Source organism: Rhamphochromis sp. 'chilingali', assembly GCF_963969265.1.
Source record: "Rhamphochromis sp. 'chilingali' genome assembly, chromosome: 5".
Taxonomy (NCBI): domain Eukaryota; kingdom Metazoa; phylum Chordata; class Actinopteri; order Cichliformes; family Cichlidae; genus Rhamphochromis; species Rhamphochromis sp. 'chilingali'.
This window is the reverse complement of record NC_137932.1, coordinates 33728746-33743756: the sequence shown is the minus strand read 5'-3', so window position 1 is coordinate 33743756 and position 15011 is coordinate 33728746. Positions and strand designations below refer to the sequence as shown.

Here is a 15011-nt window from a genome sequence, read left to right as displayed (position 1 = left end):
ACAGAAGGATATTCACAAGTGGCCCCTTGACTTCTCATCTGCTTAGGTGAACATCCCCGTCTACATCCATCCGCTGTCACCATGCCTCCTCATGAGACATCTGCAGGTTCCTGTTGCTTAGTAATAGTCTTCAGTGCTATGATTAAAGTGAGCTTCAAAGCTCTGGACACACTCATTACTCACAGCAGCCTGCATAATGAATCCCTGGGAGGAAGATGATTAAGAACAGCATCCTTTGTAATCAAGAGTGTGGTGGGGATCAAATTTGTCTTAGTGTTCGGTCTATCTGTGCCTCATCCATCCGTAGCAGGTCAATGAGGTCACTAGAGAAATGGCCAGTCAGCAATCTAAGAAAAACAACCTGCTGACCTTTTTGTGGATGGTTGGTGTTCTCTGCATGATGCTACAAGCAGCCAGGATCTCATTTGCCTGGCTTTCATGTCTCACAGTCTGCACAGATACATTTGTCTTTGATATGTACTTTGGGCTGACATTAAAGGCGGACTGTTCTGAAAAAAAATTCAGATTACTAACATCCATATGTAGTTCATACTCACTGTGATATGGGACGTTATCAGACAGCAGGTGTCATTTATTTTTATTTTACAGTCACAGGATACACACACACACACACACACACACACACACACACACACACACACACACACACACACACAAACCAAAGGATGACTTTCCACAACATCATAACAACCTTTGAAAATCCTTCACTTTTAGCCCTCTTCACTGTATTGTATATGAACTCCCTTAGTTACAGTCATTCACCCTGCAGAGAACCCAAACAGCATGATGCTACCACCACTATGCTTCAGTCTCAGGATGAAAGCATCAGGCGTAGAGCAGTCAACCAACACATTCTCATCCTGGGGCTGTCTGTCAAGTCTTCTCTGTAGCCAGTCCCAGGCCTACAACTTCCACATCTGGAGTTTAGAGCGGTGGTGGCAATAGCTACAGGTTTAACAGCCAGGAGGCTGGCATGTGTCTCGTGCCGACTTACTCAGTGATTCTTTTGATGTTTCTTTCATATTTATTATTTCACTCACTGGTCCAGTTTTGGGGTTAGGGTTTTGCCCAAATTCAAGGTAGGGTTAAACTTCATGTTGATGATTCTCACAGAAAAAGATTGATATTACACATGTAGCGGTAGCAGGAAAAATAAAGTTAAAACACTTGACAGAAGTGATCACATTTGCCGTTTTAACCTTGTGATACTTGCTAATGAAGATGCTCTTCACAGTTATTAAAAGTAGATTGTGATGTCATTTTTGCAAAGGGCATATGGGGGTGGTAGTTACTCAGTTAGCTTTCTGAGTAATTATACAAGGTAAACAAGAATATATCGAAGAGTCAAACTCAATGAACTGAACAGTCACTAAAGCAGAGTTCCTGGTTCAGACGTGAACCTGGTGAAAAGGAGTAGACTATATCTCATCAATGCATGAATTATGCACAGAGCTGACACACACAGCAACAAGGACACCATTTCAGGAAAGAGATGTTGGTGTTGGTGAATTTGACCATGATGTAGGACTTGGTATATCAGAAAACGTTACTGAGAAAATGATGCATACTTTTATCTAAATGGGCCACATATGAGGAGTATATGAGGAGTACTGGATGAATAAGCACTCAGTGGAGATGATGACAGGAAGTGGAGTCCCTGGGTGGAAAGAGAAGACACAGATGACGCATCGGAAGGAGGGTAATGAAGGCAGAGTTTGCAAACAGGCATCGTCACATAAACACATGGTTCCCATATGTGATGCCTTAAACATACAGCGTTCGAAAGAGAAAGATGAATAAATGAATTAATAATACAGCTGCATTTTCAGTATCAAACGGTATCAGCAGCCACACACTCATGTGTGTGTGTAAGCTTCACAGAGATGACGTGTAATTACATTTCTAGGGAGGTGCGCGTCAGGTCACAGAGTAGGCTATGTGATACATTACTCCACATAAAGTTATCCTGAAAGGTGAATTGGTTATAGAGACCAAAACCATATTCAGTTATTTTATGAGGCTGTAAACAAGGTGCTTTATATTGTAAGGTAGACCCTACAATAACACATACAGAGAAAAACCCAACAATCATGTGACCCCCTATGAGCACTTTGGCGACAGTGGGAAGGAAAAACTCCCTTTAAGCAGAAAGAAACCTGCAGCAGAACCAGGCTAATGGAGGGGCAGCCATCTGCGGCGACCGGTGGGGGTGAGAGGTGGAAGACATTTTAACATGCAAGCTAGCCTCAAGTGGCAATTAGAGGGACTGCAGTCTTATATGTTGGGTCCCTGGTTTCTCACCTCTGTGGCAAAGAAGCTTGTTGGCTACATCCTGCCACTCTACCATCATGGGTCCAAAACTACGCTTTAAATTAAAACTCCACTTAAGACAGTTTACCAAGGTAAGAAATGTCTATTTCTTTATTACATTCAACAGTACAGTACACTGAAATTGCACATTTTCACCAGATATAGCAGCATTCTGACTGGCAAATGGACTAATTATTAGGCACAATCAAGACATTTAAATACAAATACACACGTTCAAATGTGTCATGGCCATTTTCTGACCACACACAGATTCCACTTAGCTGTTAATGTACATGCCTGGTAAAACAAATTCTATACAGCTAAACACACTGTCTTCTACCTGCAACTCCAGTGGCAACAAAACATGTAAGGTCAGGCCAAGCCCAGATTATCTTCTCAAAATAACACAAAAGAAACAACAACAAAAAATCTTTTCTCTTGCACAACATGTGCCAATCAGTGCATTTCAGGAGTTATAAAGCCTTTTCGTGTATTTTTATGGTTTCCTTCAGACAACTTCTTCACTTAAGATAATGTCTTTAAAAGAAAAATTAATTAATTTAAAAAAACCTGAATGACACTGTCTCACCTTTGGAGGAATGGGTGATTGTGGGCTCAGTAAATGCAGCAGTGATGGCTTTTGAGCAGGTTTATCTAATGCTGCGGTTTTGGATGAGCTGGTCTCTGAAGTACGGCGAGGTTTATATGATATTACTTCTTGATTTCAGGTGATATTTTTGCCAAATGTAGGCTGATTTTAAGCACAAAAAAAGACAAAAAAAAAAAAAAAACAGAGAACTTTGGCACTAAAAAGTGAGGTGAAATCCCAGCTGTAAACTGCCTGAGCTGACCTAGAACTAGCTTAGACTCTGAAGCTGCTGCAGGTGGAGATCAGTGTCTTCACCTGTAATGTGCAGCCACTTGTCAAAAACAAATGTACCTTTTTTTGGTCTCTTATCTTATTATTTTTGACAAAACAAAACTTTTTGCATTTCACTTGTTATTTCCTGAATGGTCGAGACTCACAGCACAGGTGTCGGAACTCCAGGCCTTGAGGGCTGCTGTCCTGTTTGTTTTCCAACTAACCTGCCCTTGTGCCTTCTTGGATGATCTGATATCGTGTCGGTGTTGTTCCCACATCATCATAATAAATGTTGTTCCAGGTTCAACATTGCAAGTGAGCAATCACATTGTTGTGACGTCATACTTTTGCAAGCCAAGCCATTCATTCATTTATGAAATTCGAATGTTGCAAGGACAATATGTATAGTGCTTACCGTTTATTAAAGAACAGTATCCTGAAATGCAACAAATTCAAATTGCTGGATTGGCGGACAGAGGCGGTTTCTCGCAAGTTAAGTAGATTTTTTTAAGGCGTTTTTTTCCAAAGTTGCAAAAGTATGACATCACACCAATGTGATTGGTCACTTGCAATGTTGAACCTGGAACAACATTTATTATGATGATGTGGGAACAACACCAACACGAGGATATCAGATCGTGCGTAGCTTCTTATTGGCAAAGCACACCTGATCCAGGTAATCAGCAGCAGGTAGGGCAGGGATACCTCAAAAACAAGCAAGATACTGGCCCTCGAGGACTGAAGTTTGACACCCCTGCTCTACAGGCTCAAATGCCAAATGGACTTCCAGTGTGTTTCAAAAGATGTGCTCAAGATTCAAATTTGGCAGATACAGCAGATATAGATTTGAATATAAAGATATATATATTGTATATAAAGATGAACACAGAACCTAAAGATTCCCATTACCTGTTGTATAGGTCAAATTGTAGGGTTTGGTATGGTAGTCCAGTTGCCATCGACCTGTTGGAAGCCTCACAACTTTCTGAGAACCTTCATACACTCCCTGACCATTTAAAGTCAGACTGACATTAACACTGCATTGAACCACTGTGGGGGTTTGAGGCTGATACTGCAAACACATCCAGTTGATCCAACCCAACATTTGCCAACAATAGAACATCATATCCCAACACACTGGACAGACTGAGCAGGTAGACTGCACGCACACCGGTAGGTCATTCTTGACTATCAGCAACAGAATCGTGCTTATTTAAAATGTTTGTTCTGGGTTGTTGGGTACAGGGTCTCAGTCGAGCCTGTTATATTCCACCAACTACTACTACTGATACTTGAACTATCAAGTATCAGAAGCTGATATTGAATCTACTGAGTCTTGTAAAATTTTTAATCTTTGGACCACAAATTTGTCATCAAATATTTTGAGCGTATCCTAAAGTGCAAACAAATAAAACAATTTTACAGTGGCTACAGTTGTAGCCACAGCTGCCCTGGGGCAGACTGACAGAAGCGAGGCTGCCATATTGCGCCATCGGCCCCTCTGGCCAATACCAGTAGGTGGCAGGTGAAGTGTCTTGCCCAAGGACACAACGACCAGGACAGAGAGCCCGGGGATCGAACCGGTGACAGATGCACTTCCCAACCTCCTGTTCTACGGTCGCCATCATATAGACAGCACGTCAAATGACAGGTCCTGAGCTTAGATCACCCAATAATCCCTGAACTCTACCCAGTTTAGTTAAAAGCCCCCCAGGTATTTATTATTTGCTTTTAGATGAAATTTCTTTCTTTTCTAATGTAAAAGCAAACAGATGGAATGAATTGTGGGCTCACTGTTGGTCAATCTTTGATTTGATCCTTACATCAAGTCTCTTTTTCTTGTTTTTTGTTTTTAAGTGGTTTGAGTCTTAGGAATGACAAAGAAGCCCATTAAGTAGCATTGTGTTTAATACTAGACTACATTAACCAGAAAAACTACCACAACAATCCTTAAGTGTATGCATATGCACAAAGCAAGCTGCTGTGAAGCCAGCAATGATTCTAAAGGTATGTCTACTAACTGTTGCCACAAGAGGTCATCCTGAATGGCTATTTATGTTTACTTAAGCCACGGGCATCCAACTCCAGGCCTTGAGGGCAGGTGTCCTGCAGGTTTTAGATATCAGCCTGGGCCAACACACCCGAATCAAATGATTAGTTTATTACCAGCCAGGCCTCTGGATATCTTCAAGACATGCTGAGGAGGTAATTTAGCCATTTAAATCTACTGTGTTGGATCAAGGACACATCTAAAACCTGCCGGACACCAGCCGAGTTGGACACCCCTGACTTAAGCCATGGTGCACAAATGACCTTTTTGCCTTTCAAAAGGCTCACCTCACTCTGAATTTCCTGCCCAACATGCGTAACTTCTAACCACTAAATGCAAATGCCATTCTGTCTGTTCATGACTGACTGTTGCTACTTCTTGTGGAAACTAAAGCTCAACCAAATCTTTGTTGATGAAGAATCCTCACATTCACATATGATGTTTTAAAAATAAAACTTATAAAGTACAGTTTCAGTACTAACAGTCAGGTCTTATATTGGAAATTTTGCGATTTCTCACCTGACAACCTTTAAATCTCTGGCATGTTGGACTCACCGTGTACCTCCCGGATTGGATCTTCAGTCTGGCTACTGTAGCAATAACCCATTCCACCTCAGCCCCCTTATATTTTTAATGCAGTGCTAACCTCAGTCTTATAGCCTGCTAAGAGAAGTAAACCATGAGAAAACCCTAGTGAGATAAGATGCATTTTAACAGTGTTTCAGAGAGGAGTTATGCCTTATACCACAGAGCGATGCTCTCCACATATATACACAGCGCTCGGCTGTATGCGCCTCTTTGTGTTGCCTGGCAGCTGAGGAAGAAACTTGAAATATTTGGGCATCAGATCGAGGCAGGCGTCGCGGAACTTCTTGATCCGCCAGTAGTAAATAAGAGGGTTGAGGGCTGACTTGAGGTAGCACAACCACAAGACCCATGTGCTGATTTGAAAAAAGCTGTCTTTGCGGTAGAACCTGTCACTGAAGGTAGTTACCAAGCTGAAGGCAGTGAAGGGTGCCCAGCACGCTGTAAACACGGAGAAGAGGATGAGGATGGTGGTGAAGGCACGGGTCTTGAAGCTCATGTCTATGTTCATCTTGAAGGGCTTCTGAAGGCTGAGGAGGCCCAGTTTGCTGGCCTGGCTCAGACAGACGCTGTCTGTGTGGCTACGGATGCGAATGGCATTGTGGCGGATGGTGTTGAGGATGCCCATGAATGTGTATAGCATGACTGTGAAAGGCAAGAAGAAAAAAACTAGTGTTAATATCAACACATAGGCGTGGTAACCAGGATCACTGCTGTAGCCAAATATACACTGAGGAGCTCTGGGTGGGATCTGTAAGGGAGGTGAGCCAACAGCTAGAGGGAAAGTGAAAATGAACGAGAGTCCCCATGTGACCACTATGAGCAGCTTGGCTCTCTGTGGGCTCAGCTTATCTTGCTTCTGGACAATAATAAGAAAACGATCAATGCTTATTATAAGCAGTACAGCTGCTCCTTCCATAACAAAAAACCAAAAGAGCATGGCGGAAACGCGACAGAAAACATCTCCAAAAATCCAGTTGGTGGTCACCACAGTAACCAGAGCAAAGGGCATGTTCAAGATGGCCAGCATCATGTCCGCAAATGCCAGACTAGCCAGCAGAATGTTGATGGCTGAACGCATGGCAGATCTCTGGTACACCATCAGGCACACCACTATGTTTCCTGACAGCGCCACTAAAAGGATGGCTGCCATGACAAAGCAGAAGAAGATCTGCAGAGGTAGGCCAATGCCTTGCTGGATTTCCAGAGCATTTGCTGTTGGGGTGACCGGCTCCGAGGGAGACCCGGAGCCCAGGGAAATGTTTGCCACAGAGAGGTCTTCCATTGGTAGCCTCTCAGAAAGGTTCAGCAACCTCGTAACGACGCAGCAGAAACGGCTGTTAATGTCCCCTGTATCCAGGAGGGGAACAGTAGTGGAGAGAACCATGCCTCTCCAGGGTGAGCAGGCATCATTGCAGGAGAGTTCACATAAAATCTGATGGCAGACATGCGGATATCATCTCCCCAAGGCCACACAGCACCATCTTCATGGTAGCAAGACCCTAAGACAAAAATAAAAATATGTTAGAATTCCATTATGTATTATTGTAGGGTCTACCTTACAATCAGTTTGTGTAGAGCAGATTTCCGTGTTTAAGGATAACAATTTGAGTTGTCACTACCAGACTAAACACAACTTGACCGATGCAGAGGGTCAATGGTTTAGAGAACACCAATTTTCCTATTTGCATATTACACCATACAGCTACAGGATATAACTATTCTGTCTTAGCACGAGACGCCTATTCATTTTCTATTTAAAAACACACTTAACAACACTTCCGTCAATGTATGATGTGTCAGAAAGGACGCTGAAACAGAAACAAGGTTGCCATGTTTGGTACGATAATGATCCTTCACGACTGGAAAACTACAATCAACTGAGGCGTGGGGTGGACAAATGCATTGATTTCCAGCAACAAATAATTAAAAAGTTGAGCAGGACTCGTGGGTATAAGTGTGTATGAGTTACACACTTTTACAAGTTTAAGGAAGTGGACAAAATTTGGCTGTAAAAAATTAATGGCAAGTGCTCCCACATAGTTTGAACAAGCTGAAAAATCCAAAAGTATTTTGAAATAATATGAAAAATTTGAACAAAGCTCCAAGAACACAGAGTCCCGAAAGATTTCATGATACTGTAAATTGGGGTAATAAAATAGGATGTTTCTGCCAAAAGATTGGTGCCTGAATAAAATATGACTCATTTCAGTTTTTTTAAGCAATCAAAAACACAGAGCCTTACTGTTTTAGAACAACAGACCAACACCATGACGGAAATCTTTACAAAACAGAGGATGAATTTCTCACAAAGACCTTTTTACAAAACTGAAACTAAAATGTCAAAGTTTACTAGACAAAAATAAAATTCAATGAGCAACTGTTTTCTTTTTCATCATTTTGTTAAGTGTGTCTGATTGTATCTTGCCCCCAACCATATACCTATTAAACTAATTACATCTTTGAAATAAATAGCATAAAGTTTATTTTTCAGTATACAGAATTAAGCCACATTTAAAAGTGGAATACAGAAAGACAAATCTGTCTCCAAACAGAAACACATTGTCTGGTGTGTTTGGCTAAGCTGTGATAAGAAATCCTATTCGAATTTTTTTTTTTACCCCTGAGAGTGACAGAAAGCTAGTGCTCAACCGGACACAAGGCAAATACTGCAATAAAAACCCTTATCACTAGTATAAACACTGGAGGCATTGCAGGCAGGCCAGCTGGTATTATTACAATAGGCAGCAAATTTCAGATATAATAAATGGGCAGCACCAGAGAGTCCATTTGTTAATAGGATAACTTTCCACACAAATTAAGCTTTTTAGTATTTTAGTCCTGTGTGGGTGTAAAAAAATAAATAAATATCAAACCAGTGTAATTATGAGCAATTACTGTGACAACACTGCATTTAAGCCTGTTAGAGGGATCTGTACTTTAGCTGTGCTGCTGTGATACTAGGATATGCAGCCATTTGACAGATAGCGCCATCTCTTCAGCACACCGGAGGGGACAAAAACCTACAATGCAAAAATAAACGGCAGTGAAATCGGGCAGAGTTTGCTTTGTTCATATGCTGATGACAAGCTTATTGTCTACCACAATTTCCACAAGGAGAGCAAGGAGCAGCCGGTTTAGTCTTCTTGGCCCAGTTCCCACTTCATTAACTCTGCATTCAGTGAGGTAGCCTGCAGCATGTCGGCCTCAACAGGTAGGGTAGTGTTCGCTGCTTTTGGGTGCAATGACCTACAATGTTAAAAGAGCCACTCCAGTCTCCCAGCAGTCAAGTGATCCTGCATAGGAAATGAATGATCAGGTACTTGGTGTTCTGAACGACAGGGAAATGTTTAAATAACTGCAGAGGCCCTGCAATTATGTAATGAGAATATGCTTACAGCTTTTCACACATCTTGTAACCTTGAATCGCTCAGAGGGAAAAAGATTTGTTGGGAAGCTGCCCAGTGAGCTCACGATGGTGCTCGTGATGTTACTGGGAGGTGCCAGTTTTAACGCAATAATAGCTAGTTCAAATACCGTGTTTATTTCAAATATACTGTTAAACACTGGTGTGTCTGTGAGAGAAATACCAGTGTTTCCCCTCACATAGCATTATTTGGACAGGCTGCTGAGTTATACGATCACCCACCCGTGTATGTTTGAAGAGTTACTTAAAAATTAAAATCTAGAGATAATGCAACGTGTGCTGGATTAAGTAGAGGACAATCCCTTGCTATTATTTCAAAGTTCAGTTGCTGCTTGCCAGTTAGCTCCTGCCCTTCCCTGTGTCATGCTTCCCTCCTGCCTGTACTCTAACAGTTGGTAATCTCTGCAGTCTTATAAATGTTGCTCCAATGTCCTTGAAATGAAGCAGCTACAGAGAGGAGGGTAGACAGAAACCTGCGACCCAGGGCTCTCGTGTATAACCTTGTTTTTAGGTACCTTTGAACATTTCACACTGATTTTTTCCCAGTGATATCATGCCTTGATACAAATGACTCATGGCTTTAATTTCCCATACCATCTACCTTTGCTTATTTGTAACTAAGCATAGACTTTGCAGCAGATTGTACACAACGGTGTGAAACGGTTACAGGGAGCACTTTAAAGTAGTCGTATGAGATATTACTTTTAAAATAAAAACTACAGACTGTGGAGAGCAGGGACTCTAACTTAAAGAGCTCTTGCACAGTAGTGAAAGCACAAGTGGAAGGAATGTTACCACAGATCCATTTAGTACATTAGTTTTCCGAGGATCTAGCAGAGATGTTGTGATTCACAAGATATCAATGTTGTCAATAGTCAATGGTGCAATAGACCTCAATACTTGAAATGTGCAATTCACTTGTATTTTTATTCCTATTTATTCTATTTATCCCCTTCGTATATTTTATTTATATATGTCTCTGTATTTATTTATGTGTGTGTGTGTGTGTGTGTGTATATAATATTCTGTAACTCTAACTTCTGTCGGTGCTGTGCTTTTGGAAACCGAATTTCCCAGAGGAACCCACCTGAGGGATTAATAAAGTTTTATCTTATCTTATCTTATCCGAGTGTCCTTATTGTCTGCATTCAAATGTTCTGGAAGAATAAAGATTTGGTTGGTTTTGCTCGTGTTTATTTAGCATTAGTTAGCAATGCTAATACCGATTTCTGGCGATCTAAAAAATGGGATGTTCTGATATATCGGTGAAAAAACCCATTTCCCTATGATTTACTATGTGTAGTTATTTTAATTACACATTTATGCACTGCCTGACTATACCTAGAGCAGCCGTTTATTGTTTCTGGTTTTCTTAAAAAAATGCATTTGGAACACCAGCAACAAGGCTGAATGGTGTTGAAGGTTGTTCCAATCTCTTCTTTACTTTTTAAAATGTTCATTTATCTGATATAAAAAAAGATGAGTTTCGTTCATCCATCCAGATTCAAGTCTAAGCAAAGATGCCCAGATTTACATCTACCCAGCTGCTTCTTCCATTCAGTTTATTCTGGGAGACTTTAACGCATTCCCAAGCCAGCCAAGAGATATAATCTCTCTAGTGTGTCTTGGATCTTCACCAGGTAGTCCTACTGGTGGGACATGAAACACCCTATATAGGTGGTGTCTGGGAGGTATCCTTGTCAAATGTTCAAACCACATCAACAGGCTCCTTTTGATGTAGATGAAGAGTAACAGCTCTACTTCAAGCTCTTTCCAAATAATCGCGCTCCTCACCTTATCTTTAAGGGTGAAGAAAGATTATCCACAACCTCAATCTTGTTGTCACTACACAGAGTTTGTGGGTCTATGATCTCAGATTTGGAGGTGCCAATTCGCTTTACACTCAGCAGCCCTACTGCAAGCTGGGGGTCAAGAAGTCAAATGAATCCTATGCCAATACAGTTTCAGTTAGACGTTAGCATCCACTTATTTTATTGAGCTGTTCTTTTCCCAGGGTGGAATCATTGTGCATACATCTTTAATGACTTATTAAAGAAAACAAAAAGAAAATTCACATTTGTTTTGGATTTTCTTTCATCCACACAGCGCTAAAAGTATAAATATACGATATAAGATTTGGTTGAATGTCCCTTTGGATGTTACAAATTGACTGGACACTTCTGGTAGCCATAAAGAAAAGTCTGACATAATTCTGGATGGATATTTGACCACTTTTCTTGGCAGAATATTAAGCGTTAAATTTAATTGATTGGCATGGGGTTTTTAAAACTATTCCACAGATTTTTAACAGGTCTGGGGTTGGATTGTTAGGAAAGCTATTCCAAAGGTTTTATCAATTCCAACACCAGTTTTGATGTGTACATGGGATGATGTTCCTATTAAGAATTATTAACTTGTATAAATTCACAATTCTCCTTAGAACTTCACTAAGTTTACTTGATTTTCCCATTATTCTGAGTGTGGGTCACTGCAATGAATGCTGTCACAGAGAAATTACGAAAGAGTAGTCAATCATGATCGCTAATCAACAACAGACCGTGTCAAGTTAAAACATACTGCACCATCTATTAAAAGATTATGTTTGACACTGTATGTATACTTTTTAACCTGTGAGGATTACATGAAATCCCCCCAAAAATACATGATGAGTGAATGTAAACTTCTGACCACAACTGAAGTCAGTAATATTCAATTCAATTCAATTTTATTTTATTTATACAGCGCCAAATCACAACAACAATAGCCTCAAGATGCAAGCACTTTGGCGACAGTGGGAAGGAAAAACTCCCTTTTAACAGGAAGAAACTTCCAGCAGAACCGGGGTGGCCATCTGCCATAACTGGAGACCATAATACTGGCCTAACAATAATAGGTTTTACCTGCCTCTTGTCAACTGATTGAGTTAATCCTTTCTCTTCCAGACGTTTTGAAAAATAGCAGCCGCAGAAAACGTAGCAAAATATAGACATGGAAGAAATGAACACCACTGAACAGCCTATCACAACCGCTGCAGACCGCATCATCCATCATGTAGTTACATTTTGGGGGCAGTGCATGTTAGGCTACAGCATCAGTTACAGCAAAGGGGTTCAGAAGGGTTTGTGGCTACGCTGTACCTATAACCTAGTTTTAACAAAGTATAATTTCACTGTCAGACTGAGTGGAAGAAGTGCAACTGTAAATGACAGCAGTATACTGTTGCGTTATATTTGCCTCACAAGTCAGATGTTGCAGCAAGTTTAACAGTTTTACTGCTTTTTCGTGCATTACAGCCAGATTATCAAGTCAGGGTTGGTGAGGGTTGCTCCAACTTTACTAACTGGTTCAACCACTTTATGCTTAACCATACAACCCTCACACCAAGCTGAAATTACACTGAATATTAGAGGTGGGAATCACGATACATCCCACGATACGATATTATCACAATACTTAACGCACGATACGATATTATTGCGATTTTTTAAAAATATTTTGCGATATTCAGATTCTGTACATAAAGGTAAACTTTATCAATATTCATTTTATCTAATATCAAAGTCTCGCACTCAGTCTTTCTCTCATTTCAGTCAGTTTTATTGTTGACAAACTGAACGGTTTGTATTACAGTCTAGTCCAACTTAACTGAATGCAACCATCTGGTACAATTATAGCTATTCTGAACTATGCAATTTATGAAAACTATGCAGCCCCTTCAGCAACTGAAGAATTTGAAAGTTAATTAAAACAAAATATAATTTTACATTAAATAAAAAAGTTTTAAACTTAATTAAAATAAAACATGTCTTAAATTAAAATACGTAAACTGTCATGTTTATTGCTACCAAAAAAAAAAGTTAAACACATTTGGACAGTGAAGGAATGTCAGGATTCTTGCTCAGAAAAAGGAGCTGATCAACATGCTCTGAAGTCAGAGTTCCAGTCCACAAAAACGTTTTTTGTAACAAAATATCGATTTCTGCTGTCCCTGTATCGATACATTATTAGCAAACAAAATATCACGATACTACACAGTATCGATTTTTTCCACCACCCCTACTGAATACCTACTTTAATTTGTTTCACTGTTAGCCTTTTGTAAAATAAAATGTATTAATTTAAAAAAAACTGTAAAATTAGATTGCTGTATGCATTTACTTGCTACATTTATTTTATAAACTCAGAAAAAGAATGTTTCAGTGAAGGCTGATGTTCCCTGGATGGCTTCCAGTCTCTTCCACGCACTGACTGGAGCTTATTGAACACTGGTACTGGATTGGTACTTGGCACCGGTAGATACCCCTCAAAGACAGATGAACAACGACCTTAATGGAATATTAGTGCCTAGTACAGACCAGGCCTTCCCTTCATCCACCCCAACTCACAGCTATTTACGCCAGGCCGAAGTAGCTCGCCGAACGCTGTTTCACAGAGCATGAAACCGCTTGTTTCGACAGGATTCGGTGATTTGGAGCCATCCACTCAAGCTCAGAGACCGAGAAAATAAACAGACACTTCACATTACTGTAAGCGACGAGAACAGTGGGTGTTCTGAACAAACGGCCTAATTCATGTTTTAACACAAAACATGAATGTCATTATTACACCGCCGCTGGTCGGATTTAAAGTATACTCGCTAATATTATTACCTGCTTCATTCTCCCATGCTAGAGCTCAGGAGCAGCTCAAGTACAGAAGCTCAGTCCGGAAAATGGAGCATCTCACCTCCAAAAATCTTCATGGTCGTCGGTGTAGAGAAAGACACATAACTGCTGATGTGCCCGAGAAAAACCCTGCTTTAGCTTTTTTTTTTTTTTTTTAAATATATATATATATATTGGCAACAGCGCGACGGCCGGTGATGCCACCACCTCCACAAATGAAGCCTCAGAAGAAAAAAAAAGTGAAATCTGTGTTTGGTCAGAACGGCTTTGTTTCCAGCAACAGCTGCTTATCCGCGGCGGGAAAACGGAAGGTTTCCTGCTCGAATCTTTGTTTTCCTTCGTCCATATGTGAGGTGTGAACGGCCCATCCTCCACTGACAAATGTACCAGTGTCACTGTATGTGAGCGTCTACTGTACGGAGCCCAGATTTTCCTCATACGGTTCTAAACTACTCTCACTGGCTGCTGCCTGCGGGAAGGCGCAGACACCCACTACTTCCTATATTGCCTTTCAAAATAAAGAACTAGTTGTGTTTTTTTAAATAGTGTTTTTGAGTGGATGTAAAGTTGATTTGGTTGTTTTCATGTGGTTTATGTTATAAACAGTACAAAAAGCTCTTAAATGCTGTTGCAGTTGTCCCACCTCAACCTTCCGCATGGTATAAACAGTTTGCTGCCTCGCGCTGAAAATCATCTGATGAGGATTTTTCAAAAACAAGTTTTTCTTGTAAAAGTCCCACTTTATTTGTAATTGCAAATTTTGTCACATATCTTTAAAAAAATTAAATGTGTATGAATAGGGTTTTTTTAAAAGATTGTGTTGAAAAATAAATAGCTAAGCTTTAACTCAAAAATAAATTTCATGGCGTATGGCTAAATTGTTGTTTCTGCATTTTTGATTTATAAATCAATTATCTGCATTATTTTGAAGATAAGGCTACACAGTTTCTGGTAAGGTTTGCGTTCCTTGATAACTGACATACACAGAATGTCATGGGCAAAAGTGGATATTCCTAAAAGATAGACTGTGCAAGTGGGGCGTGGCTTGTTTTAGCGGAAGTGCTTTTTGGGGCATGTGCGGATGCATGCAGT

The 15011-nt window shown here is 40.4% G+C and overlaps 1 protein-coding gene across 3 annotated transcripts; it reads right to left on the bottom strand.

Annotated features, from left to right (window-relative positions):
- Positions 1–4779: 4779 nt before the first annotated feature.
- On the bottom strand, positions 4780–14398 carry gpr63 (G protein-coupled receptor 63). 3 transcript variants are annotated; one of them, XM_080882660.1, is made up of 2 exons: positions 13905–14398; positions 4780–7330 (listed from the first exon to the last, which is right to left on the bottom strand). In XM_080882660.1, exon 2 carries the CDS (start codon positions 7213–7215, stop codon positions 5983–5985), a length of 1233 nt encoding a protein of 410 aa, XP_080738786.1. In that variant the 5' UTR covers positions 7216–7330; positions 13905–14398; the 3' UTR covers positions 4780–5982. The 3 variants fall into 3 exon arrangements, with proteins under 3 accessions (XP_080738786.1, XP_080738788.1, XP_080738787.1); XM_080882662.1 differs by having other exon boundaries at positions 13981–14398; XM_080882661.1 differs by lacking the exon at positions 13905–14398 and adding an exon at positions 13641–13872.
- Between the last annotated feature and the right edge of the window lie 613 nt (positions 14399–15011).